Genomic DNA, 26707 nt, shown 5'->3' with positions numbered 1-26707 from the left:
GGAGAAAGGGGGAGATGTGTCTGATTGAGATGATTTGATTGCTATTACAATAAACACAGCTATTTGTTGGACTTAAAAAATGAATGAATTGATTGTGTGACCGCATTCAACGTATGTATATTTACTGTACATTTAACGTCTACTAAAAATGTGGTCATCTGGTGAATCAAAGCACATCACTTTTATGTTTGCAAACACTAGCACTTCTTACCCAGCCACAGACTGATCTCCACCTAGCCACCTTCTCCTCTTACAAGGAGACAGAGTAATCCATGAGATCACCTGGCCATCAGTGGAGAATGCTGTGCTCTAATTACATAAAAAACAGGCATCAGAAAAAAAAAATTAAAGTCTACAAATGTTACCAGTCAGAGACTCTGGATCAAGCAGGCTTTTGCCATTTTCTAATAAAACTCTTCCAGATGGCTGCAGGTATAAAAAAAATGTCCCCACTCAGATCTGCACCTAAAAGGTCAAGTATGGGTATTGCTGCTTTATTTGAACGGGCCTGTGCAGCAGTGACTGAACCTGTGAAGGACTGCTCTTACTTCTCTAATACTTACTCATGAAAAACTAATCCCAAAACACGTCCTCCCACAAATGGAAATGGATGCTTCCCCACATCTGCACTTTTTATACAATGGGTTATTTCCATTTGCTAACAATATGATAGACACAAGTCTAATAAGAGCTCATTCATTGTGGTTAAGAATCCTTTTTCACAATGAGGAATCCTTTTTCTTCAGTGAAATACCTCAACTATTTTTCAGTTGACTTTATTAACATGCTATTATTTGAAAGCATTAAATGGAACTTTATATTACAGAACTATTATTATTATTATTTATTATTATTATTATTATTATTATTATTATTATTATTATTATTATTATTATTATTATTATTATTGGTTTCTGATTACTTTAAGTATTAATCATATTGTATCTTTTATTCTTACATGGTGAAATGGCGTTTTTGCCATTTATAAAGGCTCTAAAAGTCATCTTAACTGTCACAATGCGCTTATTAAATACAATCAATTAACTACTGTCTATTTCATGTGCAATTTCAGGTTCAATTCTTAATTAGATTTTTTTTGTTTTTGTTTTGTGGGACTTCTCTACCCCGTTTACCATTCAAGCACAGGGTTATCCCTGAGTCTGGTTTATTAGTTCTCACTAATGAACTCTTGCTCCCACTCTCTTTGATCCCAGCAGTTTGAGTGAAGGGCTCAGCACATTAACCTTAAAAACAGAGGAAACCCGGCTGAGTACATAAAAAACAAAACTTGGGAACAGGAAAATTAAAGACCGGGAAAACATGGGGGAGGGCTAATTAAGGGAGAGGGGAGAGGCTAATGAAGGGGGGGGGGGGGGGGGGGGTTGCTAAGGAAGGGGTGCTTGGCATGGAAGAAACAACCCAAGCAACTCTTTTCTCAAAAACAAAGTTGTGTGTCATAAACAGCACTCAAAAACAAAACACACATAGTCTGTCATGTTCATTCCTCCAATGACAAGCCCAGCAACAATAGTGACAGCAGAGTGTGTAATTAGTTTTCAAACTCAGTACTAGAACTCATCTGCCTTCTCCTCTCTCAGTATATGAGAAACAAATACAGTTATTATGAGGGTTTAATTACTGGAACAGCTACCATGGCCTCTTTATGATTGGAGCTGCACTAGACACTGGGTGTCTCTTAAAGCCAGGTGACATTTACTTTAATTGATATGCACCTAGAGGATTTGAGTTTCTGCTTTTCCTTGGCAGGTATAAAGCAACTTAACACTATTTTTTTTTTTTTTAAATAGCAAAAAATAAATAAATAAAAAATGGTACATTATATAAAATTAGAATTATTTTACAGCATTTACTGTTACAATTTCAGTTGTGGAAACATGTCACGTAACTAATTCTATACACAAAGCAAGCAAGTCAAACCTACAAATAGAAGTGTATTGTTGTTTTAACTGTACTGTACAGTGCTTCTGGAAGGAACCGCGACTGTCAAACAATGACCCGCTACATTCAACTGAAGCTATCTATTTAAAAAAAAAAAAAAAAAAAAGCGCTTTACTTAAAAACATTAAAGTTAACATTCTTGTAAAGACACTGTCAATTCTTGTACAGATTTTTTCCAAAGAATTCCTCTTCAAAAGGCGTGTCTTTCTCACAAGCATACCCAGCTTGGGCCAGGGCTCCTGGAGTACTAATTGTATTCATTCATTTTCTCAGCCCAGCATGGAGCTGTGTGATTGCTGGGTCCATAGCAACAGGGGGAGAGAGAGAAAGCTCATCTTTATCTGAACCTCGCCAACAGGAAACAGGGCTGATGGGCGGCTGCTATGCAATCCCTTCATTAAAGGCATTTGCATGTTTCAAATGACAGAAGTCCAGGTCAGTAATTAACCCCTTAACTAGGTGTCCTCTCTCATGAGGCCTAGGCCTGTAAAACTATTGCTCCATTGTGCCCAAACCCAGAGTATCTTTGTGGTTAAAGTACAAAGAATCGGCAGAGCTGGAAATAATCAACTCTTGAAATACTTTATGACATTCTTGTTTTATCACTACTGATAAATACAACAGCGGGTAATTAATTGTGACTAAACTGGATAGAGAAGTAACACATATTGGTATAAAGTTGATACAGTATATTTAACCAGTTTAACCAGAAACAAGATGCACATTACACAATAAACAATAAGCACATGTAAACCTCATCAATGTGAACAGTACAGGCAGTTTACTATGGTAAATCAAATGCACACAGTTTAATATATATCAAACCCTTCAATTGTAAAAATGTTTAAAATTCTTTAAACAGAAAAATCTATCTACACATAGGTAAAAGCACTCTTCTGCAAAGTGGGAAATAGTGATGCCCTAAGGCTGACAAATCAAATAAGCTCTCGACAATGCTATTGAAAGTGAGAAAAACAGCAACATAAGGCACTGAAAAGTTGTGAAAATAAAAAAATAAAAAACTCTCTGTTTTACTGTCAATTTGATGCATATTAACATTCAGAAATTCAATAACACTGGGAAATAAATGTCTATATGCAGGGGTAAAATATCAATTTACCCCTGTCTGTCCTACAATTTAAAGTAAGGAATGCTGATTCTTTTAAGTTTTTTTTTTACTTCTGATTGGTGGACTCGAATGTCAGCACATGTTCTTTTTTTTCCAGAACAGTGATTTAAAGATGTTTGCCAATCAATTTTAAAACCTGAATGTCATAATGACATTATGTTTATCACTAATGAAGATTTGTTGAAGAGTTGGTTTGTGTTTTTGCATGAGAACAAACCGCTTTATAGTTAAAGACTAAGGCGACATTAGCAGACCAACACTGAGAGCAGCCAAAAATTCCCATGAGTGAATCCAGGAGAAGCACACACTTGCTTAATCTACTGTACAATCTAAAGTGACTACAGTAATGAATATATTATTTGAGGAAACAGGTTTTCATTTTTGACTCCTAAAGATAGTTGCACTGGACAATACTGCCAGTCAGTCTAGTACATATTCAACAATTATTTTTAAAAAATGATTTAAATGTTCATTTGTTTATATGGGATTTATATGATGTACCACATTCCCTATAGAATTTTGGAAACCATATCAATATTTGGTGTAGTTTCAAAATCTGGAAAATGTGACAGGAAATACAGGCGGTTACTTTAGAAAGCATCAAAAGAAACACAATTTTGATACTTTGAAAATAAATATACATCATAAAGACTTGTAGTTTGTTTAGTAATTCAGAGTGGATAAACTCATCACAGGCCTTTTTATTTACAAATATAAGTGCTAATACAATACAGCTGAATGAGTGGCTTGTTGCTAGTTTTCAGACCTTTACATCTACCTTTCACATGAAACTATGGAAACTGCACTGGCACACAGTACTTATTTGAAAAGGAACACAGAAACCGAAGCAAAACTATGCAACAAAAAAGCGATATAGCCTACTTAACAAGTCCATAATAAATCTATATTCAATCCCTTTCTGTTGTTACAGTAGCTCTCTGATAATCTCCAAAAAATATAACACAGTCCAAGTTCTACACTTTTAATCATTAGTTCAGTCAAATACAAGTGTAATGCTTTGAGGATAGTGCGAAACAATCTCGTTCTATTGGTATGTGTGAAGGATGTGGTATCTGTGAAGGATATTGGTATATGTGAGAGATTCTTATAAATTGGTAACTTGCTTGTATGGTTTAGAATAGTTTAGTCTTCCTGTTGTTAACTTAAAGGCATTTAACTTTGCTCACTGTAAAAGTTGCACAGTGCCTTCCAATACTAATATTTTGTCCTTAGTGTTTACACCCAAGTATATTTTAGACTCAGATTTGCTGTTGAATTTACGTCAGGAACGTTTGCCTAGGAATCAAAGCCTGTGTATATTTCAAACGTTTTCACATTCATTCTAATAATATACTAATATTCTAATAATATATTGACATAGTAATGTTTGTAATATATTAGTCTTTAATTTTGATTGTATATTAGATACATCTGACTGCTGCAAATTTAAACAGGAGTTATCATCTCCATATTTGAAAAAAGAAAATAGATATATTCTTCGTTTACAAGAGATTAGCAGATTTACATGAATAATTACTGCGTAAATAACAGATACTCAAAGGTTATTCTAGCTAATACAATCCAAATTAAACTTTAGATCTGTTCTGTCTACCACTGCAAGGTTAAAAAAAGTTTATCTCCAAGCAGTGTGATCCTGTCAATGAAAACTAAAATGACTCTGCTTTGAAGGTTTCGAACCAGACGATGCTACGATTATAAGAGATGGACTTATCGGGCATGAAAAAATCACATTAGCAAAAATCCTCAATATAAGTTTTTTTTTTTTTTTTTTTTCTTTTTCTATAAAACCATGACTTGTAACAAAAATCAATGTTCGAATCCCCAGCTAAACAGTAGTATTTTGGCTCGTGGTCCGGAGATAACCCAGAAAATGTCTCGCGACCTTTAAGACTCAGGAAACTAAAATAGTGCTTGGAAACACTGTTTAAGATAAAGATGACAATATTCAGGTAACTACCTTAAATGGAAAACATATGTTTTGCAGTCACCTGATCCAGACGTTCGTTATTTCAACTGTATTAACAGCGTGAACACCTGTTTCTATCAGCAATATAAACTCTCGTATACTTCACTTTTCAGCTGTTTACCCTAATGAACAGTTGACATTTTATTGAGTGTTCAGATAAACTATTCTATGCTTACAGTAGCATTACGTGCAACAGCGTATACCTTACTTGTGGGTATTAAAGTGAATTTTAGATTTTGTTTTGCTTTTTTTTTTTTTTTTTTTTTTTTTGGAAAGTAGTGCAAATGGGCATGTCTTAAATTGTACATTCTTAAATCGACTGATATGTTACGTTTTTACCTGTGCATGTGTTCCATATACACTTTTTGCATTACCTTAGATTCAATGTTACAAGTTGTATTCACTTAAATACTAGAATGTGATACATTAACCTATGTATATATAAATATAATCATGTATTAAACGTGGTAACTCATTTAAACTTGACATCTGGTTCCATGAAGTTCTTGAATTGTATTTTTCTAAACTATTATTGAAACATATGGCACCATCTAGATAAAATGGTTACAAAGTTATATTTTGTTTGCTTTTAATTGACCAAATAAATACCGTCATAGCGCAAGTATTTGAAAAACGATTTGCCAATTTAACGTTTACCTTCTTAAAATGAAACCGGCACTATTCATATCTAATTTGTGTGTGAATATGTTGTGGGTATAATAAAGCATAACATAAAAGGTACCCTTCATCAGTAACCTAAAGATATAGTGCCTTCCAATACGCCTGAATTTAAAGTCTAAACAAGCATCGTTAAAAGCTTACTGACATTCTCACGCATATACCAAATTCTACACGCACAACCTGACTGTCTTGACACGGACTTCTTCCTCCCGTCCCTTGGTAAATTTCTGAGCCTCGGCCCTCGAAAGCCTTCTCCCTGATTTGAGTGTTACTTACCTGGGGTTAGTGCTGTTCCAGAAGACGGCATAGCGATCAGCCACTACCTTGGAGCCGGGATCCTGGCTAAATACACACATCCACAGGACCAGAAAAACGAACATCAGCATCTCCACATGCAACATCACTACTAAAGTCCGGCACGCAATCCTCTTCGAAAATGTTTTTTATAAAGCTGTGTTCGTCTCAGGAACAACTTTTTATCGGAGAAATAAATCTAATTTACATCAGTGGGCCTGACGTTTTAGAAAATGCAGCAATGTTTGTTATGTGTCAGTATCTGGAAATATACAGTTAAAATACGAGCGTACTGACGCTGAGTGAATACCCTTTATTGCAGCCGTGCCGATCACATGCAATGCAACTGGATTGACTAACTGCAAGAGTCACAGATCCGACAGTAAAAGTTAGATTAAATCGAAGAAAAAGCAAGTGTTTATCGGCTCACGTAGTTTATAACGTTAATTAAGTCAATATGGTGCTTCCAGCAGAGGATCCTTTTTTATGATGTTCGCGTTGAGTTTGTGTGTTATTGTCAGCAGCTGCATCAGTTTTGGACAGTGCCAGTTTGTATGCAATGCTTATCAGTCAGGACCGCTCCAAACAAACTGAAAATGTACCGTGCAGGCTGATCCAGGCAAAGCAAGCCAAACGTGAATATGTATTTATAATATCCACAGTGTTACAAAACTCCTTGTGTTTCCAGGTCTTCATACAGATAGGACAAAGCCAGTCATTGTAAAACGCAAACCACCAGTAACCAGGGCAAATAAGTAAAAAAATCTCGAAATAGATTAGAAGTAGATTTTTTTCAGATCATATTTTGCATTTTAAGTCCACTGTTTCTGAAGTATTTTTTTCAACTTTAAGATGAACCCCCAAGCGCTGATTCAAAATGTTTTTTTTTTTTTTTGTTTTTTTTTTTTTTTTTGTTGTTTTGTTTTTAATGCCTTTTTCGTGAGGAATAAAGGAGCTGGGTGCTCAGTCAGGGGTTGCCTTCAAACTGTCACGGATGAGGGAAAAAAAATCCTTTCCTGACATGAAAAGCAAATAAGCATTTTCAAATACTTCAACATAGCACACCCGGTTGTAGATCCTGGATCTGAAAGCGAGTACTCCCAATGCAACATCCAATATACTGAAATAAGTCGCTGATCATTTGCTGCTTTGTGCAGTTCAGTTAGGCGGAATGAGAAGGTTAGAGCAAAGGCAGCCACTCACCCAGTGTGTGAGTGGGTTCGGCTCCTGCCCCACACAGCGCAACCTCATTGGTTTTCAACTGTGAAAATGGGCGATTCACGAAAAAAAAAAAAACACACACACAAACTCCTCCCACTGCTTCAACTAATTCAATTACTGAAAGAGATCTGAGTGCCTCGTTCAAAAATTGCAGTCCGACGGTTGGTATAAGGATAAATTAATTTTGAAACAGATTAATCTGAAAAATGTAAAATAATTGCCTTGTCAACTAACAGTTCACTTAACCATACACAGATGCTACCGAGACATCGCTAAGATGTTACCACTGTACAGTCGAATGATTATTTATTTCACTCCAAGCTCCCCTTCTTCGAGTGGTTCATTCATGACGCAGGATGGCTATGCAACGTATACTATGACTCGCTCAAAGTATTTAGCTTCAACTGTTGCTAATACGTGTGAAGGGCAGGGATTATATGATCCAACTCTAGTAATTGTTGACAAATACTGCGATCGCTTGGTAGTAAAAAAAAGAAAATAAATGCACAGTGGGAAATTCAACTGAAGTTGGGTAATAGCTGCTGTATGAGTTTCTGAGTAGACTATAAAAAGAACAATGCATACAGGACTAGCTCCAGTCCTGCATCTGGGTTCATCTCAAGAAAGACGAATTCAGATGTTAGTTTAGAGAAAACATACCCATCTGTTTGTTCTATATATAAAAAAAAAACCTAACAAAAAAAAAAAAAAAAAAAAAAAAAAACAGGTATTCATTTAATAAACTGATTCATTTATTTTCATGTTGGATTTATTATTATAATAATATTATAATAATATTAATAATATTAATATTATAATAATATTAATAATTAATAATATTATTATTATTATTTTGTTCTCCTATTTCTTTTCAGGTTGGGACTAATTGACTGGCACTCATTCCCGCATTAAGCCACACAAGCGTTCAATGGATTTAAGGTTAACATAAATAAAACAGCCTTGTTTTCTGGACTTTAAAATAAGTCTTTTAAATCTTTTATGTCACAACTACTTTTATGTCACGACTAAGTAATGAAGAACTGTGCTAACTTGGTTTGGAAATGTAACAGCTACTAAATTAAACTATGTTTTTTTTTTTTTTTTTTTTAATTACGGTATTTAAATTTATCTGTACAGTAATTGTAAAGTACGATGTCTTCATTTGTCTTAGAATTAGATTTTTTTTTTTTAAGGATAAGTCATAAAGTTATAAATAATAAAATTTTACGATCAATAGATTATTATAATATTATATCCGAGGCTAATTTATATATTTATAAACGATAAATATATTATAATATATTATATATATATATATATATATATTATATATATATATATATATATATATATATATATATATATATATATATATATTTTTCGCTTCTAAGATTGTAAATATTAAAGTGTATTTAATAAATTACGCTATATTTGGGGAAAGTGTATTTTTTTTCATGACGATACATTTTGTTCTGACCAGACCAGAAATAACATTCAAATTGAGTTTCTGACACTTTGCTGAGAGCACTTTTGAAATAATCATCCCCCCTTGTATAGAATTGACATTTAGCATTGGCTTGAGAGCATGTATTCATATAAAGTGCTAATGAAACTTAAAAATGTCTGTTGGAACTAATTAAATACAATTGAAAATTACACTGACTGTAGTGTTACCGATGAGAGCGTTGTTGTGCTAAAACTGAAGCTTATAGTAATACCTGCTCCGTTCCAATAATGATCAAATGTAGATACGAAGGTGGCCAGACGCCTTTTACTCGTATAAGGCCACCTTTAAAGCGTTTTATATAAAAGTTGACAGCTTGTCTCAACATTAGGCTAACTTTGTATTTCCCATAATTAAATATAGACTACTAATATAAAAACTAGGCTGTTTAACATTCCAACTGAAATATTGGAGTGATTTAGCTCTCTCACCCAATCTAATTGTTCGTCAGGAAAACTGAAATATATTTGAATCACGAGGTAACACTATCTTCTACTTATTGAGTCTTCAGGCTGAGTCGAGATATAAATGTTTAGCGTTTGAAAGCGCCCAGACCCCCTCTAGTGGACTCTGTCTGATTTAAATGCATTGGCCCCTTTTTTATATTAAAGTGGGTTTTTATTCCTTTTTTAACAACCTGCAGATTAAGCCAGAAAGCCACAGGATTATTTGAAAAAGAGAAGAGGCCACATCCATTCCCTTATACAAGAAAACTGAGCTCCAACCGAGTAAGTACCGTAATATGAGATAGGTTTCAACATGACCTAAATATAAAATGGATAGTAAAATATGTTTGTCAGTATACATTGCCTTTATTTATAGGTTTGTTTTAAATATATCCATTTTTGTATTTTTTTTAAATAGTGTTCAGTGTATTGTTGGTGAATATAAAATAAACATGAAATTAATATATCAATCCAATGCCCTGTATAAAAAAAAAACAAAACATGTATTAATGTACATGTTATTCCAAACCAGACATTCGTTTTCTTAACGCAGAGCCTCTTTTTTCAAATTTCCAGTTCATGGTTAGGTGATATTTTTTAAACAAAACAGCAGACTTCAGACTGTTGTATAATTGGCTGCCAGCATGTAACTTGGCGCGGTGAGAAGCAGCAGGGACCAGAAATAACTTGTTGCTCTCTACAATATCGACCACCCGTTCTCTTTTCAGTCTATCACTTTACAAAACTTGTGTAGGGGGATTTAAAAAAAAAATGCACTGAACAAAGCTGTCACAGAGTTGCAAAACAAGAGCATCCCTATGAGTTGAAACGTGTATTTTGTTTTATTGTTTACAGGCTGGAAAATCAAACAATATGCTCATTCTAGTCAAAGTGACTGTTATAGGGGTGATATAATCTCTGAATGTTAGAACACAGAAAAAAATAAACAGCAAAGAGGAAAGCCATGCCTACCCTCATGACTGACATCAGAGCAATACTAATTCTTTAATATGGGCAGTGGGCTTGTATTAGCTTGCTATAAACTGGAATACGTTTGTCTCTCACCTTTAAAATGTTGACATTTAGTTTACTTAATTGGGGTAGATGTATGTAACTGACAAACTACAGCTTGAAAGGGCTTTGTAATGTCAGAGGCTGAATTCTAAATATGTGCAGAGTCATTTTTCTCATTCCGATTAACTTGGTGTCTATAGAAAGTATACACCCCCTTGAACTTTTTTCACATTTTGTTGTGTCAGTGCCTCAGTTTCATTTATTTAAATGATGATTTTTTTTCCAATTATCTAGACGCCATACTGCACACTATTAATGGGAAAACAGTTTTTATTGAGAAAAAATATATATATTAAAAATACAAAACTAAAAGATCATGATTGGATAAGTCTCCACCCCCTGAGTCAATACTTGGTGGAAACACCTTTGGCAGCAATTACAGCTGCGAGTCTGTTGGGATAGGTCTCTACCAACTTTGCACACCTAGATTTAACAATATTTGATCTTTCTTCTGTTCAAGCTCTGTCAAGTTCCTTGGGGAGCGTTGATGGACAGCAATCTTCAAGTCATGACACAAATTTTCAATTGGATTTAGGTTGGGGCTCTGACTAGGCCACTCAAGGACATTTACCTTTTTGTTCCTTAACCACTCCAGTGTAGCTTTGGCTGTGTGCTTTGGGTCATTGTCATGCTGAAAGGTGAACTTCCATCCCAGTTTCAGCTTTCTTGCAGAGGGCAGCAGGTTTTCCTCAAGGTCTTCTCTGTACTTTGCTCCATTCATTTTCCCTTCTATCCTGGCAAGTGCCCCAGTCCCTGCCGATGAGAAACATCCCCATAACATGATGCTGCCACCACCATGCTTCACAGTAGGGATGGTGTTCTTTGGGTGATGCGCTGTGTTGAGTTTGTGCCAAACATAACGCATTGCATTTAGGCCAAAAATTTCCATTTTAGTTTCATCAGACCACAAAACTTTTTGCCACATGGCTACAGAATCTCCTGAGTGTTTCTTTGCATACTTCAAACAGAATTCAAGGTGGGCTTTCTTGAGTAATGGCTTCCTTCTTGCCACCCTACCATACAGGCCAGATTTGCGGAGTGCTTGGGATATTGTTATCACATGCACACTTTGACCAGTCTTGGCCATAAAAGCCTGTAGCTCTTGCAAAGTTGCTATTGGCCTCTTGATAGCCTCTCTGATCAGTCTCCTTCTTGCTCGGTCATCCACTTTGGAGGGACAGCCTGATCTAGGCAGGGTTTGGTGGTGCCATACACCTTCAACTTCTTAATAATCATCTTGACCATAATCCAATGGATAGGCAAGGCCTTTGATAATTTTTTATATCCATCCCCTGATCTGTGCCTTTCAACAACTTTGTCCCGGAGTTCTTTTGAAAGCGCCTTGATGCTCATGGTTGAGTCTTTTCTTTGAAACGCACTCCCCAGAAAAGAACCTACAGGAACTGCTGAATTTATCTTGAAAGCATGTGAATCACTACAATTTAACACAGGTAGAGGCCACTTAACTGGGTGTGTGATTTTGAAGGCGATTGGTTACACCGGAACTAATTTAGGATTGTTATTACAAGGGGGTGGACACTTATCCAACCAAGCTATTTCAGTTTTTATTTTTAATTCATTTTCTACAAATTTCTAGAATATTTTTTTCACTTGGAAGTTGTGAGGTAGGATGTGTTGATAAAAGAAAAAAAATATTATATAATAATATAATTCCAGGCTATAAGGCAACAAAAGGTGAAAATTTTGAAAGGAGATGTAGACTTTCTATAGGTACTTGTGAAGAAGTGCCCGCCCCTGTGTGTATTTTCTGTTCCCCTACCGTCACCACCTGGAGAAGAGGAGCAGGTGCTTCCTCTGCCTCCATCACCTTCCCCTGCAAGTGAGGGAGAGCTGCACCATTCCCCTGCAAGTGAGAGAGAGCCGCACCAGTCCCCTGCAAGTGAGGGAGAGCCGCACCAGTGGTTGCAGTCAGCTCTGCTTGGCCGCAGGGGTCATAGGGGTATATGTGACGAAGTGCCTGCCCCTGTGTGTATTTTCTGTTATATGTTGCGTGTGGCGTGTTAAATGTTGGTGTATAGTCATTGGTACACGGGATATAAATGGGTCTGTGTAACACGAGTGTTTAAAATGTATATTTGTATTTAGGCACGAGGACTGCACAGCACTTCACGTGCAAGTAAAATGTAATATGTGAGCACAGGGAATTGCACTTTATTAATTCACATGCAGTTGTATCGCGACTCCAATTGAATGATTGATTAGCAGTCAAGTTTCGGTACAGCTGCATAAAAGCAGCATGTTTTCACATACTCTGGGTTTGTGTGTTCGGTGAGTGGAGAACGGGATAGGAGACAGAGGCAATCATTGTGATCATAAATAATAGAAGTAAAATATCTGCTCACCATGTTTTGTTTAGTGTTAGTCCGTTTTTTTGCCTGTTTATTTTGATGAATGTGCCGTGTCCTGTTTTTGTTTGTTGCAACCGTTTATTTTCTGTGTCTGTTCATTCATTAAATGCTGATCGAGACCATTCGCTCAGCTCCACCAAACTCCACCTCTCTGTCGTTTTATCTCCTGCTTCTGGTCTGATGTCACGCACTCTGGCCATCTTTGTGACAGTACTGTATATGATGAATTAGCAACCATCAGAGCTCTATATAAATATCAGTATCTGTATTAAATTTTCCATTTACTGGAACTAGCCAGTTTATATATCATAAATTTATATATATATAAAACTTTTGGGGATCATTGCCGATGCGAGTGCATGTGGGTGAAAAAAAAAAAACACATTTAGCTGGTGTCTTAAATTTATTAACCAAAAGGCAGTATTTCAAGACTATTAGATATGTGTTTATCAGCCTTATGTAGCATAATCAATGGAAAAAAAACTGGACCTGGAAACATGCATTACAGTACAGCTGCTCCATTAAAATATTTCAATTTAAAATTCATTTTGTATTAAAATCTGACATACAGCACTTAACATACGGCTGGAGTCACATCTGTGTGATTAATGACAGTTATTATGCTTCTGCTGGCAGTTCAGTGCATTTGAAGCATTTACATAATTTTCACCCTTCAATATGAGGATCATTTCTGCAGAAAAAGAACACTGAATTGAATAGTAGGACTCCGGCGGTTGTCTCGGATGGCAGCGCCCGAACCGCACAGATCAGTCTTCAGGATGCAGGCAGTGTTGCCTCACTTTCAGCCTTTCATGGTGTTCCCTGACTTTCTAGAAGAGGTGTGTTCCTCTTGGAGTCTTGGAAAGTGGTGAAGCGGGTAGCCCCGCTGGCTTCCTTAGGAGACACAGGGGTGCCGGGCTTGGCGGAATTCCCAGCAGTGGACTTGACCATCGCAGACCTGGTGTGAGCCCCTCCAGTAAGGGGTTTACCTAAGGACCTTGCATGCCCTAACAGCCAATACAGAGTAACAGAGACCCATTTAAAAAAGGCTTATACAGTAGAAGCACAGGTCACACGCCTGGTCAACACGGCAAGCCTCCTCACGACTTATCTAGATGACATACTGCAATCAGCGCCCCTCCCTGAACCAATGGCTTCAGAGCTGTGCCTAGTATCAAGTACGCTGTTCCAGATATTCTCACTGCCAAGGACAGGCCCTGGGCCAGAACCTGGCAAGCCTTGTAGTAGCTTGCAAGCTTTGGCTGTCCAAAATGAGGGTCACTAACGCAGACAAAACGGTTTTGCTGGACACGCCGATATCTCCTGGCCATACCTTCGGGCCAGCGGTGGAGGAGATACTTCAATGCTCCCACCGAAAACACAAGGCATCTCGGCTAGTATAACTTCTAACTATCATCCTCAAACAGATGGGTTAGTCGAGAGGTTTCAAAAAGTTGTCTGTGGTTGTTACCAATGGAGCAACTGCTATGCATTGATCAAAGACGGGGTTTGCAGGTTTCTTGAAGCAGAGTCGAATGGACTGTCCAACACTGCACTGCATTATACATCAAGTGGAAAATCACTAAACTTCAGTCACGTCATGAATGTCGTTACGAAAGTAACAAATATGATTCGAGGGGGCAACAGGTCACTGAGTCATCTCAAGTTTGTGGCTTTCCTAGAGGAAGTGGAGGCCAAGTACGGCGACTTGTAGCTGGACACAAGTGGAAGAGATTCTTTGCACTTTGAAAGGAGATTGTCGCCTTTCTAAAAAACAATACAGGTTCTGAAACTAGGGAGTTTCAAGAAAAAACTGGAGGACTCTTTGTGATTTGGTATTTTTGACTTACATTTCCTGACATCTGAATCGTCTGAATCTGCAATTGTAAGGCAGGGACCAAACTGTATCGGACCTCGTTGCTCACCTGGATGTTTCAGAAGCAAGCTCCAGCTTTTCAAAAGTCAACTGTTGCATTTGGTTCTCGCCCACTTCACAACTTGTGCCGAACTGGTATTGGAACTGCCAAAGTGCGAGTCAGGGTTCAGCAGGTACGCTACTGACATTGAAACACTGCTGGTTAATTTCAGTGAACCATTTCAAGATTTTCAAAGTTTACAACTTCACCTGATGCTCTTTATCGACCCACTCGCTGCTGTTGTAAATGACCAGCCTTCCAAACTGCATATGGAACTGTGCGAACTACAGGATGACCCTTTTTTTGTTACAACGAAGAATGAAAGAGGCATTCCATTTTGGAAACTGATTGCAGAGTCCCGTTTCCCAAATCTCAGAGAGTGGGCACTAAAATTGTGCTCTATGTTTGGGACTACTTACATTTGTGAAAACAACTTCTCAATCCTGAATCATCTGAAGACAAAGGAAAGAAACCGACTGACAGATGAAACACTTTTCCATCTCATGTAGGTTGGATGCACTAAAATTGATACATATATGTGCAGTTGCTAGTGCGCAAACAGGATCACCTTCAAGTGTCACACAATAAGCAACGAGAAAAAAAATAACTTAAGAAAAATATGTTTTTTTTTTTATTATTATTTTAATAATGCCTTGTTTTTCAACAAAGAAAGGATTCTTTACAATGAGATGTTTGATATTATATATATATATATATATATATATATATATATATATATATATATATATATATATATAACGATGTTAAAGTTGCCCATCCCTGGTGTATAGTAAACAAAGGTGTGTGTAAAAGAGTGTTTTAAACTGCACAGGGCTATGAGTACTGGAGCACTAACTGAGCTGGCAGGTTGCCAGACAAGAGACTGTATAAAAGTGCAGAGCTTGGGTAAAAACATACCCGATACTTACCCTTGGTTAGGGACGGTCTAAAAACGACCTGGACTGGGCATGAACTCCCAGCTGGTGGAAAAGACGCTGTGCAGTTCCACTGAGAGCCAAACTGTAGTGAGCTTTGAATAACCGCACAGTCCCTTTTGTATTTGGTGTGTTTTCCCTGGAGGAGCTTAACCGAGGGCTGGATTATCAGGTTCACAGCAGGAAGTAAAACACCTTGGAACCTCGATCTTGTCTTCTTACCACTGTTCTCTGGAGTCAGCCCGGAGATGGTAAATTGAGCCTAGGTCCTTGTAAGTGTAAATACTACACAGAACCTGGTGGAAAAACAAGCGACTAGCAACCAACTTACCTGGAACCAACCATCCAACAGGAAGGGGTCAGCGTATCGGGAGCCAAGCAAGACTGCTGAAAAATCCTGGAACGGAGTTTCAGGGACTTCATGGGAGTGTAGTAAATTTACCACATGGTACTGCAAACTGTAGTAGTGGTTGTGTTTTGCTTACCTGGAGTTTAACTCAGGTAAGGCTGAGTCAGGGTAACTGAAGAAGTGAAAGTTAGCACCCAGTGTGGCAGGTTTTGTTTTGTTTTGTTTTATTTTGAGTATGCACTCCGTTGAAGTTTTTGATTTAATAAACCTTTGCTCTTTAACTTTACATTCTGTTGTCCTGAGTGCTTGCTCCATCCATCATTTATGTATAATTAGTTATAGTTACTGATAAAACAGCAGGAAATATGTATTTTAAAAATAATAGATAGATGGTTATGGAAAGAGTAAAGATTGTAAAGAAAAGACAAACCATAATAAAAAGCATAGTAATTATATTCAGTTTTATTTTATTTAACTACAGCAGTTGCTGACATGGAGGGTTTCTTGGGACATATTTTATTAAACTATTTCACCATGACTGTAAGGTGATTATGAGACAGATAATTCAATTTTCACCATTTTATATGGCAACCAGCACCAAGTTAAAAAAAAAAGAATGCCTGTTTTGATTGAATTTGAAACTCTATCACTGCATGATCATCCCCTTCAGCTTCACCTTTTGACCCTGACAGGAAAATGTGTTTGCAGTTTAATAGTCCTGCAGTTGGTTGTTCAGCTTGTCCTGGCCCATGAAGGAAAATCCACAATCTTTCAGAGCTGTTGCAATATACAGTTGCTGCCATTTTAAGAACATCACGCATTAATTGTTTTCCCCTGAGGGAGTTTTGTTTTGGAGCACATTCTTGTCTGTTCATGTCTTTAACGACTCATCTTCAGGATCAATGACAGTTACAGCCCAGATGAGGTAATATACATGTTATTAAAATCATTGTATTTAACATCCTTAGACCATTGTTTGATGGCAGTACTGGGACCAAACATGGGTTTTGAATGTTTGAATATATGTTTTTAATTGGCTGGAAAACAAAAATATGTTTCATAAACATTTTTAAATGACCTATTAAAGAAAGGCGAGAAACTCTTTTTTTGTATAGTATGTGTGTTATTTATTTAATTCTCATGTAACATGGGAGGTTAGGTGGAATCTTCGGACCAAAAGCATTCTGAGCTAAGAATTTATTTAAAACAAAGCCCTCAATACTGTGACTCTCTAATAATGGAACTCTCTGTTCCATTATTAAATTCCACCCAGAACCACAGGTAAACAATACTGCAATCACAATCACCACCCACTGAGTACAGAATGAACAAACAGATCCTAAAACACAGGGGACCACATTGCCAAAGTAGGATACTATTACACTCAAATTTACTCACAGCCCAAAGAACACCCAAACTGTGGAACACATCCCACTGTCATTACTGCACCAAAAAATAAATCCTGTTTTGAAAAAAAAATAGAAACAAACAATAGTCCTTTACAAAGAAAGGAAACAGATGAACAGATAAAAATAGTAATCGTTTCATAGAATATTTCAAATCATCTGGGATGTTCTCATTGTTAAGAGTGTAATGTAGGCATGTCTGCATAGAGGATCAATGAAGGAACAGGAGGAAACACATGGAAACAGGAATCTCTGACTTAATTCTGAGACATCTGAAAGCTGTTGAAACATATGAATGCTGCTGTGAAACTAAAAAGAAAAAAGCCAGCATGTCAAACATTACCCAGAACAAAAAATAAAAACTGCCTATCTGTTTCCGCTATAAAAACCTAATAACATAATAACTGGTGACTGATTGTGGTGTTTAACAAGAGTCAAACCCAACGAGGAAGTGGTAAAGGTCAAATTACTGTTAGGCGCATTTTTATACAGAAGGTAAAATATTTATTAGCCTGTTTTGTCTTTCAGCAACTTCCCAGGACATGGAAAATATTTATAAAGTTATAATTTGATTCTAATTTGGTGTGAGAAAACAGTATTTAATTTGATATTCACAGTTTTTACACAAATGCTGTTTTTATTAAACTAGGGTACAAAAAAGGGCTATATTCATAAAATGTAGCAGGGAGTTTTAGCAATACTGTTTAGCAACTTTGACCTTTTTTAGAAACTCAGTGAAAGTTTTTTTTTTTTTTTTAACAAATTGCTCTTTAAACATATTTATAGATTTTACATTCTTGTAATTACTTGCTGTGCAATCCATGAAAACATCTGAGTAGAATGAAAATTAAGCGCATCTAAAGGAGAGAATGTGAATCAGCAGCAACCAGTTAAGAGTTAGTATCAGGAGACCCACATGTTATTGGTATGTCAGGACCATTGCACACCAAATCTGTTTCTTTATCTAACATATGGAGTTATCATACCAACATTTATTAAAAAATACATTTCTAATTGTCCCTTCACACTAAGTCTGTAACTGTTGTACGAAGATATTCATTCTGTTTATATAGACATAATGATAGATGACAGATCTATACTATAGTGAGACACATGACCTTCATGCAATAGCGAGTTGTTTAAAGCACTCATCTTTGTGTTGAATGCACAAGCACATGGAGGCATCTGATGTGCAATCAATTTGCACACTACATTTATAGATTATGGATGGTACATGATGGAACAGATCCAGTGTGCAATGGCCTTTAGACTGCAAACACACAGCAATTTGTTTCCTATTCGTATTAATGGGAAATGGTTGTAACACAGATTTGATTCCTATATATGTCTTTGTGTAAGAGGGCTCCTGTGCAAACTTGCGGCAGTATCCCAGTGAGCTGCTAGCAGGCCCTAGCTTAGGGACGATATCATTGATGGTAGGATCAAGTATCGCACAAGTTGGCTGAGGTCCTACAATACTGTACACAGGGTGGAGAAGAATAAGTCATTTACAGTTGGCCTAAGGCAGATCCCATTCATTAGACAGAGGGAGAAATGTCCTCTAACTGGTAACACAGCATGATGTCTGCAGACAGTGTCTGACTTGTGCAAGCAGAACACAGTTTGTTTTTCAAACCCATTTCATAGACTATGGGTGGGTGAATTCCTGGGTTCATAGCAGTTCAAATGCTCTCAGGTGAGAAGTCAACTGCATCACGGAATGAGGTCAAAGAAAAAGGCATTTGGATGAAAGCCTGTGAATGATTTTGGACCATAAGCTGCTGATTCAGGGTTAGCAGTAGAGATTGATTTAAAAGGCCCATTAGGGCTGTGTCCCACACCATGTTAGTATTGCTGCCATCAGTATATGTCATGAACTAATTACTTCCTAGACTAATGGTTTGGGCCAAACCTACAGTGGTATTGTAGCCGTTTATAGGGTTAAATGCTGTTTTTCTTAGAGAAAAAAATGCAAAACATTTCAGAATACAATTCCATATGTAAATAACATGCAAATGATTATACACTCTGTTGAAAATGAGAATGTTAATTCTGTTGTTTGTGAAGGTTTTGTTTTCCAGCAGCACAGTAATTAAGCATAGCAAATCTTTAAAGCATATATTATTTAAAAGCACGAAAGACAATGAAAGCATTATGAGTTGCCCAATCTCAATGTACATATGCAATATCAAAATTATAATTTTATATATATATGAACTAGGCAAAATATATGAGTTCTTTTGGAGATTCCAAACCTAGAAAGACAGTATTTAAGGCCTGTTCTGAGCAAAAGTTGGTGTAAAAAATAAATAAATGTCTAAACATTTAATCAATTTATAGTTGACTGAGGCAAACCATCACAGAAAACAGTAATCTGGTGCTTGTCTACAGCTAACATTGTGCTTGAAACCTTTAGCACTGGTAATGTGTGAAAAAAGATATTTCAGCTGAGATTTGTCCACAGTGAAGATTCAAGATGGTTTGGATTCGGACTATCTATATGCAGTCTAATATAGTATATACAGGTACCTTTGTGTGTGTATATTGTTATCTTACCTCACACTGTTTCACAGCCCCTTCCCCCACAAAATAACAGCTGCCAGAAAATCATGAGTTTCTAACCACATTCAACTCTGTGACACAAAAGTCTGTTTGCATACTAACAGTTTTACCCTTGGGAAATGCTTATTAATCTCACTGCTATTGCAACTAATGTGCCATTTAAAAGAAAATACATCTAATCAGTGTTTATTTTTGTTTTTCGTCTGCTGATTGACCTTACAAAATGAGGTTCTGTCATTCATTGCAAGGTTTAATGTTTTCCTGCAAACTAATTATTCGGTTTTTGCAGTTTGTTGTGGAGAATTAGCTTTTTTTTTATTACGCAGGAATATTCAGGGAAAAATAAGGTGTCTAGTAGTATATTGTAGCTAAGGTTACACATATAAACTTACCTCACATTTAAACCTGTGTAAAATATAAACTAATAGGAGCTTTTGAACACGTACAAGTAACAGAATCAACACAAGAGTTAGTGAGATGGTGTTTCCTTGAGGGAAAATGTTTGTAGCTATGCAGTTTCATCCTCAGCGCAAAGCCCAGTGGCTTGTCTGTACTGATGTTTATGCAGCGAACAACTGGCCAGTGAATTAGTGTTAAACATCTGTATTATTGGACCTGGTTTAAGTCACCTTGTCCAGGACACTATCTGGAATGGTCTTGAGTGTTTAAACCCACATGAAGTCTGAAAACTTAAACAGGGATAACATGCAGTACATATTGTGCAATCCCTGTGCCCCCATACAAATACACACTTTACTCTGCACATGAAGAGATTGTGCAATCCCGTGCCTAAATACAAATATACATTTGAAATCACCTGTGCTACATAACCCACACTCCGTGCACGACTACATACATACATATAAACAATAACAAACTACATAAAACACAAAACACGCACGGGCGGGGTGGAGTGTCCCGCTGACTATTGTCTTGAGTGTTTTTGTATGTTACATCTAACACAGCATTAGGTCACTTCAAACACAAACATTATTTAAATTAGTTACAAACAAGTTATTGAATTTACTTTTTATAACATGCAATCTGTATCGCAAAAGTATGACGTAATTACTCTGAAATGTAAAGAGACTACATTGAGTAATAGAGAAGCTAACATTATAGGCTAGTGGGCTAGCTTCAACACAGTTCTTGAAGAAAAAAAGGTATCGTTGTGGAACACAGATGTTCAAATAGCTAAAGCAATCCTTACTGGCATTCATACAGAGTAACCCATAGTATATAATGTTGATTAAACATTTTCTGATGGCATGTCATGCTATTTCACTTTTACTATCTGTGGGTATGGTATATTTATCAAAGTCAAGCACCTTACTAGCATCGACCGTCACTGGTGTGCTGATCAGCCCCAAGACTGACAATGCTGGATACAAAGATTAAACATAATAAGGGGCATTTGCATGTCCTTGTTGACCTGTTTACAGGGCCTGTCAAATGGCGCCAGCGTGTAACTTTTGCTTTCACCTGGGATTCTGGTCTTGAGATTGTCTGTGGAACATCCCCACACTGTCCACATACTTTATTTGTAGGTGTACAGCTCCTCCTGTAATATCCCTTATAAAATAGCATAGCAAAGTGTAATAACGCATAGTGAAAGCATGCTAAAGCATAGGATAGCACTGTAAAGAAAAGCAAGGTATGGTAAAGCATATTAATAAACATGGCAAGCCAGAACAAACTATGGTTAATGGTTAAAAAATAATAAGAGATATTACCCACCATGAGGAAGAACTGAACAGAATTGCCTTGAGTTGCAACTGGACAACTTACTCAGTGTAGGTACACTTTCTATAAACAAGGACCTTCACAAATGTGCATGCTTTAAAAATGATTAGCTATTGCCATTCCCACATACTTGTCATTAGATCCTCCTGAGCTATTTTGTTCCTATTTCATTTTTCAGCACTGATATTTTTTTCTTACAGAAAAGGGTACTCTGTGTACGTCATGCTTCCACTATGACATTATCTAACAGTTAGTTTTCTTCTTCTTCTTCTTCTTCTTCTTCTTCTTCTTCTTCTTCTTCTTCTTCTTCTTCTTCTTATTATTATTATTATTATTATTATTATTATTATGATGATGATGATGATGATGATGATTATTATGGACTGAATGGAACACATTGCAGACTACTAACTTTTTCCCACTTATACAGCCAACCACTCATGCTTATGAAAGTAGGTAGTATGCCAGTGTAACTCTCTGTGACTGGTTGATTTAAGAAACATTCCACAGGAGCACATTATTTCAATTAAAAGTGTATTAATTAAGTTCTGGATAAAAAAAAAAACAACAACATCATACATCTGGAATGTGTGGACACTTGTATTATTGTGTATTGAACTTTTCATTAATTGGAAATGTATAAATAGTATGTAGAGTTATCGTTATTATTCATAATTGAACATTACCTATTTAAATAAATTCTGCTTAGCAGATGCACACTAATGGTGTTGAGGGGCTTTGCAAATTAACTTGTCTGTGAAAGATGTTAATCAGTTTTTATTCATATGTATACATTAACATGAAATAAAAGTACACAACATAAATTTTACTTATATTAGCTTCCCGCAAACATGAATTTATATTAAAATTGATTCAGGGAAGACCAGAACGACATCAGAATAAGTAACGTCAAAACGGCTATCACTGTAATTTGTAGAAATTAAATAAAAATAATAATAATAATAATAATAATAATAATAATAATAATAATAATAATAATAGACATGTATTAGCTTGAATTTGCTGGTTTGGTGGCAAACAGGATATTTATTTTTGACATCAGTCCGTGCACAGATTGATCCTTTTAATTGTCTTAATGTGTTGTATTCACAAAGCTTTAACTTATTAGTTATTTAAATAATGTCTTTGATGTATTAAATCAAGTTTGATAGCGTGACTATCATTAGAGTATCCTAGAAATCTTTCCTGAATACAGCTATGGGCAAAAGCTTTGAATCACCTAGAATTTTAGGATTTAGACATAATTTCAAGAAAAATAATTTATATCTTTTATTTACCATCATGTAATCAAATAAACAAAAAAATGAAGCACAAAAGTCTACCGGAAGCCATAATATTATAGCATATAATGTTAGATTTCAAAACGTCACATTGTTCAATTTGTCAGTTTTGTGTTAAGTATATGGAAAAGCACAAACGGAATGTAATTCAATATTAATAACGTAACATTGTTAAGCAGGTTGCATTTGAATTTATGAACCAAACTTAGTTAATTCTACAGGCCCGTGGTTCCCAGCCTTTGTCAATGGTGTTTGGATTTTTCCCACTGACCACTTGTCACGCATTTTTTCACAGCAGCATTTTGAAACTAATATGTATGTGTATATGTATAAGTACATGTAGATAGTAAAGTGTTTGCTGTGATGTGTACGAATTAGGAATATTCAATTTTGCAGGAACAGCATAACCAAATTTTTAGGAGTTGTTTGCGGACCACCTGGAGTTTATTCGCGGACCACAAGTTACGAAACACTGCTCCAGGGTGATGCAACACTTTTGCCCATAGCTGTACTCACATTATTTACTCATAATGGGTCCTGACTAGGACCCATTACGTCAATGAAACAGGTCAAGCTCTGCATGTGCTGATGTCAAACATACTGTAAACATCCTTTAGAAGAATATCATGAACAGCTAGCATGTCAGTTTTAGGTGCAATGTATTAACTGCAGCTGGTACATGTAAAGAGGATTTTTAAAGCCTTTTTTTTTTGTTCAGTTAATAAAATAAAATACTTTTACTTTAGTCATGTATTGTGACAGACATGTGGCACCAGCTACCATGAACGGGAAGCTTAGGGAGTAATTCAGTTTTCCTAATAGATCAAAAATGGTTCACAGTTTAGTAGACTTAGTAAAATCATTCCACAGAAGGACTAAGAGATGAGGTCATTAAGGAACAGTCAATAACAATTAAGTAAGATTGTACTGCTCTTAGAAAGCATACCAGAAACTGCCTGAATGACAAATGAAGGATAAGTGCAATTTAAGGTATGTTTCTCCTCATATTGTGGCATTAATTAAGATAAAGGTTCTTTTCAGCTCTAGCAGCTGTAAAATAATTAGAGCATTGAATTGAATGCCAATACCTTGTACCCCTCACACTGTTTTACATTAGTTTGGTGTTTTTAAAACCTCCTGGCAGAATTCCAAATATATGTTACCACACCATTTCTACCTAGAAGAATGCCATATGTAAAAACTGCAATGTCTTATGTAAGTCACTCCTAAAGAAATAACATAAGGAATCTTATTAATGTATTATATCCTGATTACTATATGGAATCATTACTTGTATGGCAATATTTCAGGGGCATATTCAGCAGAATTGAGATGGGGAGGGGGTCTTGTTCAAAAGCTTAAGCCATTTACAGCTAAATACAACACTTCAAATGCATTTTTGCGCAATTTCTAGTAATTTACAAATGCTTTCACTCAGCAGAGATTTCATATATAATACATATACTGTATGATCAAGACTGTGTTGTACATGCTATAAGGACTTAATTATCATTATTGGTAATGACAATGGAGATAAAACTATTCAATCGCATTTAACACGTTCACATATTTTTCAACATAGAATAAAATAAAAATGTTTGTGTGTTTAAAGCGTCCTCCTCCTGTTGTGTGAAAAGCTTTTCTGTTCAAGTGCAGGGAAACCACACATGACAGTTGGGAGCCAGTGAAATGGAAAAGGTCTTCTTTGAGGATTACGTCTAAAATGATTGTGTTCAAAATGATTGTGTTCAAAATGAATGCATATCTGCATTGTATTATTAAAAGTTATGCTTTAACCTTCAAGGTTGTCAAGAATCAAGCCTCCTCATATGTTTTCAATCTACTAGCACCCTACCAGTCTTTCTTATCTCTTTGGTCCTAAAAGCTGGTTCTTCTCCCTGAGCATAGGATCATTATGTAATTTCTTTGTTAAAAATGTTACACAAATACTGTAAATCGTTTTAGGATGGCCTTGGTTGTGAAAGGCGCTATAACGTGACAATTTGTTGTTGTTGTCAAACTCCCTTAAGTCAGACGTGCATTGCGAGATGCTGCAAACCTTTGTTTCCTTATATCCTTGTGTGCACTTGTTACAAAGGTTAATTTTAACAAATAGTATCTCTTTCTGCCATCCTCTGAGGATCACTGATTGTCTGTGATGAGGATAACCATGTTTCTCACTGGGTGTATTAGGTCTTCTCATGCTGAAAACAAATTGAGAAACCAGTGGTAAAATAACCACACACAAAAAAAAAAAAAAAAGCCACACAAACACACACACACATTTTATTCTGGTTCCACATTTTCAAAAGGTACAGTTAACTGAATCCCTGATACATCTGCAGAAAAACTAAAATGAACCGTACAGAAATCAGAAAAGATCAGCAAAGTGTTGTCATGAGTGATCCCCCCCTGCCCCATATATTATTTATCACATAACAGGTTTTTATTTTATTTTATTGTAATTTGTAAATTTACATTATTGCTGTAACTTACTCTAGAGTTGTAACACAACCATATTCATTATCATCAACATATTGCTGAAAAATAATATGTTGATGATAATATATAAGAAAAAAACCCTTGTAGCAAGTCCTGAGGTAGCCATGAATAGAAGCATAGAAATTAAACCATCTGCTTTTGCCATCTGTACAATTTTTGTAAGATATTCTTCAGCCTGTTCAGCACTTCAGTGTTGAATCCCAGAGCACCTAGTTTTCATATAGATACTTTGTGATCAGCAATGTACAAAGCTTTCAACACAGACCACACCACTAATGAAGCCATTACCGCTTACTGTTGTCAAATCATGCATGGTAGCAGTACTGTATTTTTAAAAATGGGATGCTGATGAATTCCTGTAAATTAATATGCTGTATGTTATTATAGGAGATGTCATCTCATGCAGTTTGGGCGAGAGGCTGCTCAAAATGTGCAAAATTATTTCTGTTATATTAAGAGACTCCTCACACACCAAGTATTAATATAGTGTATACATGACAAAAAAATATTGCACTCAGGAACTACTAAAAGTACTTATTTTTTTAAAAGGTTGTTGCTTTTTTTAACTTGTTATTTATCTTTATGGACTGGATGACCTGTAAATATGATAAGATGTACTGGACACATTCTTAACAGCGACTGGTTGCTTTGTAATAAGTGTGTAAAATCTTATAAAATTACATATTATACCATCAGTGGGCTGTGGGCAAATCGTGGGTTTGAAGAAGGTCCATGTCCACCTATTGCTTCGTTCCAAGCTTCCAATCCTGCAAGCAAATATCACTGCAGTTATATGACTTTGTGGTAGGTTCTATCATGCCATGCTGATTTAATTTCCCAAGATAGCTGGCTGTCTGCTCCCACTGTGGTCATTATACCCAGTTATTTACCACTTTTATATTAAAAAAAGTGATTGAATTTGACCAGATTGCACAGTATAAAGGGTACCATCTCAGAAGACTATTATGAAAATGGTTGTTCTCTGAGAAAAAAATAATGGATCGCTGTGACCTACAGTATTACTGGCAACCTATCGTCCTTTTTAATAAATGAGAGAACCTGCTGGCAAAATGTATCTCTTCTATTCTATCTGATCCATACAGGAGCTGAAGACTGAATGTATCATTTTGTATTTTATTTATAATATTTTTTTATATATTGGAGTATATTACCACTGTTTTCTAATTGTAATTGTTATAGCTTAATATTTTTTTGCTTGATGCATCTCTTCTAGTGCAGATTTTCATTTAAATAATTAAAGCAGCAAGAGATTGTTATCCTTGACTTTAACAGAAAATTAACATAACAAGACAAAGAAAATGTTGAGAG

The 26707-nt window shown here is 36.0% G+C and overlaps 1 protein-coding gene and 1 long non-coding RNA gene across 3 annotated transcripts in view; one reads left to right on the top strand and one right to left on the bottom strand.

Moving 5' to 3' along the window:
* LOC121315029 (ephrin-A5) overlaps positions 1-7599 on the bottom strand; it is a 91388-nt gene extending 83789 nt beyond the window's left edge. The window contains exon 1 of one of the 2 annotated variants that reach the window (XM_041248908.1): positions 6033-7599. In XM_041248908.1, the coding sequence (XP_041104842.1) occupies positions 6033-6157 (125 nt within the window). In that variant the 5' untranslated portion in view covers positions 6158-7599. The remainder of the gene's footprint in view (positions 1-6032) is intronic. The other variant, XM_041248898.1, reaches the window with a different exon arrangement.
* On the top strand, positions 1979-10627 carry LOC121315038. Its single transcript, XR_005950191.1, has 4 exons — positions 1979-2394; positions 8147-8210; positions 9419-9503; positions 10077-10627. It is a non-coding gene; the product is annotated as an uncharacterized LOC121315038 (long non-coding RNA).
* The last annotated feature ends 16080 nt before the right edge of the window (positions 10628-26707 follow it).

The sequence above is a fragment of the Polyodon spathula genome, chromosome 1 (assembly GCF_017654505.1).
Source record: "Polyodon spathula isolate WHYD16114869_AA chromosome 1, ASM1765450v1, whole genome shotgun sequence".
Classification (NCBI taxonomy): domain Eukaryota; kingdom Metazoa; phylum Chordata; class Actinopteri; order Acipenseriformes; family Polyodontidae; genus Polyodon; species Polyodon spathula.
Note: the sequence above shows the minus strand (reverse complement) of the source record. Positions and strands in the feature narration are given on the sequence as shown.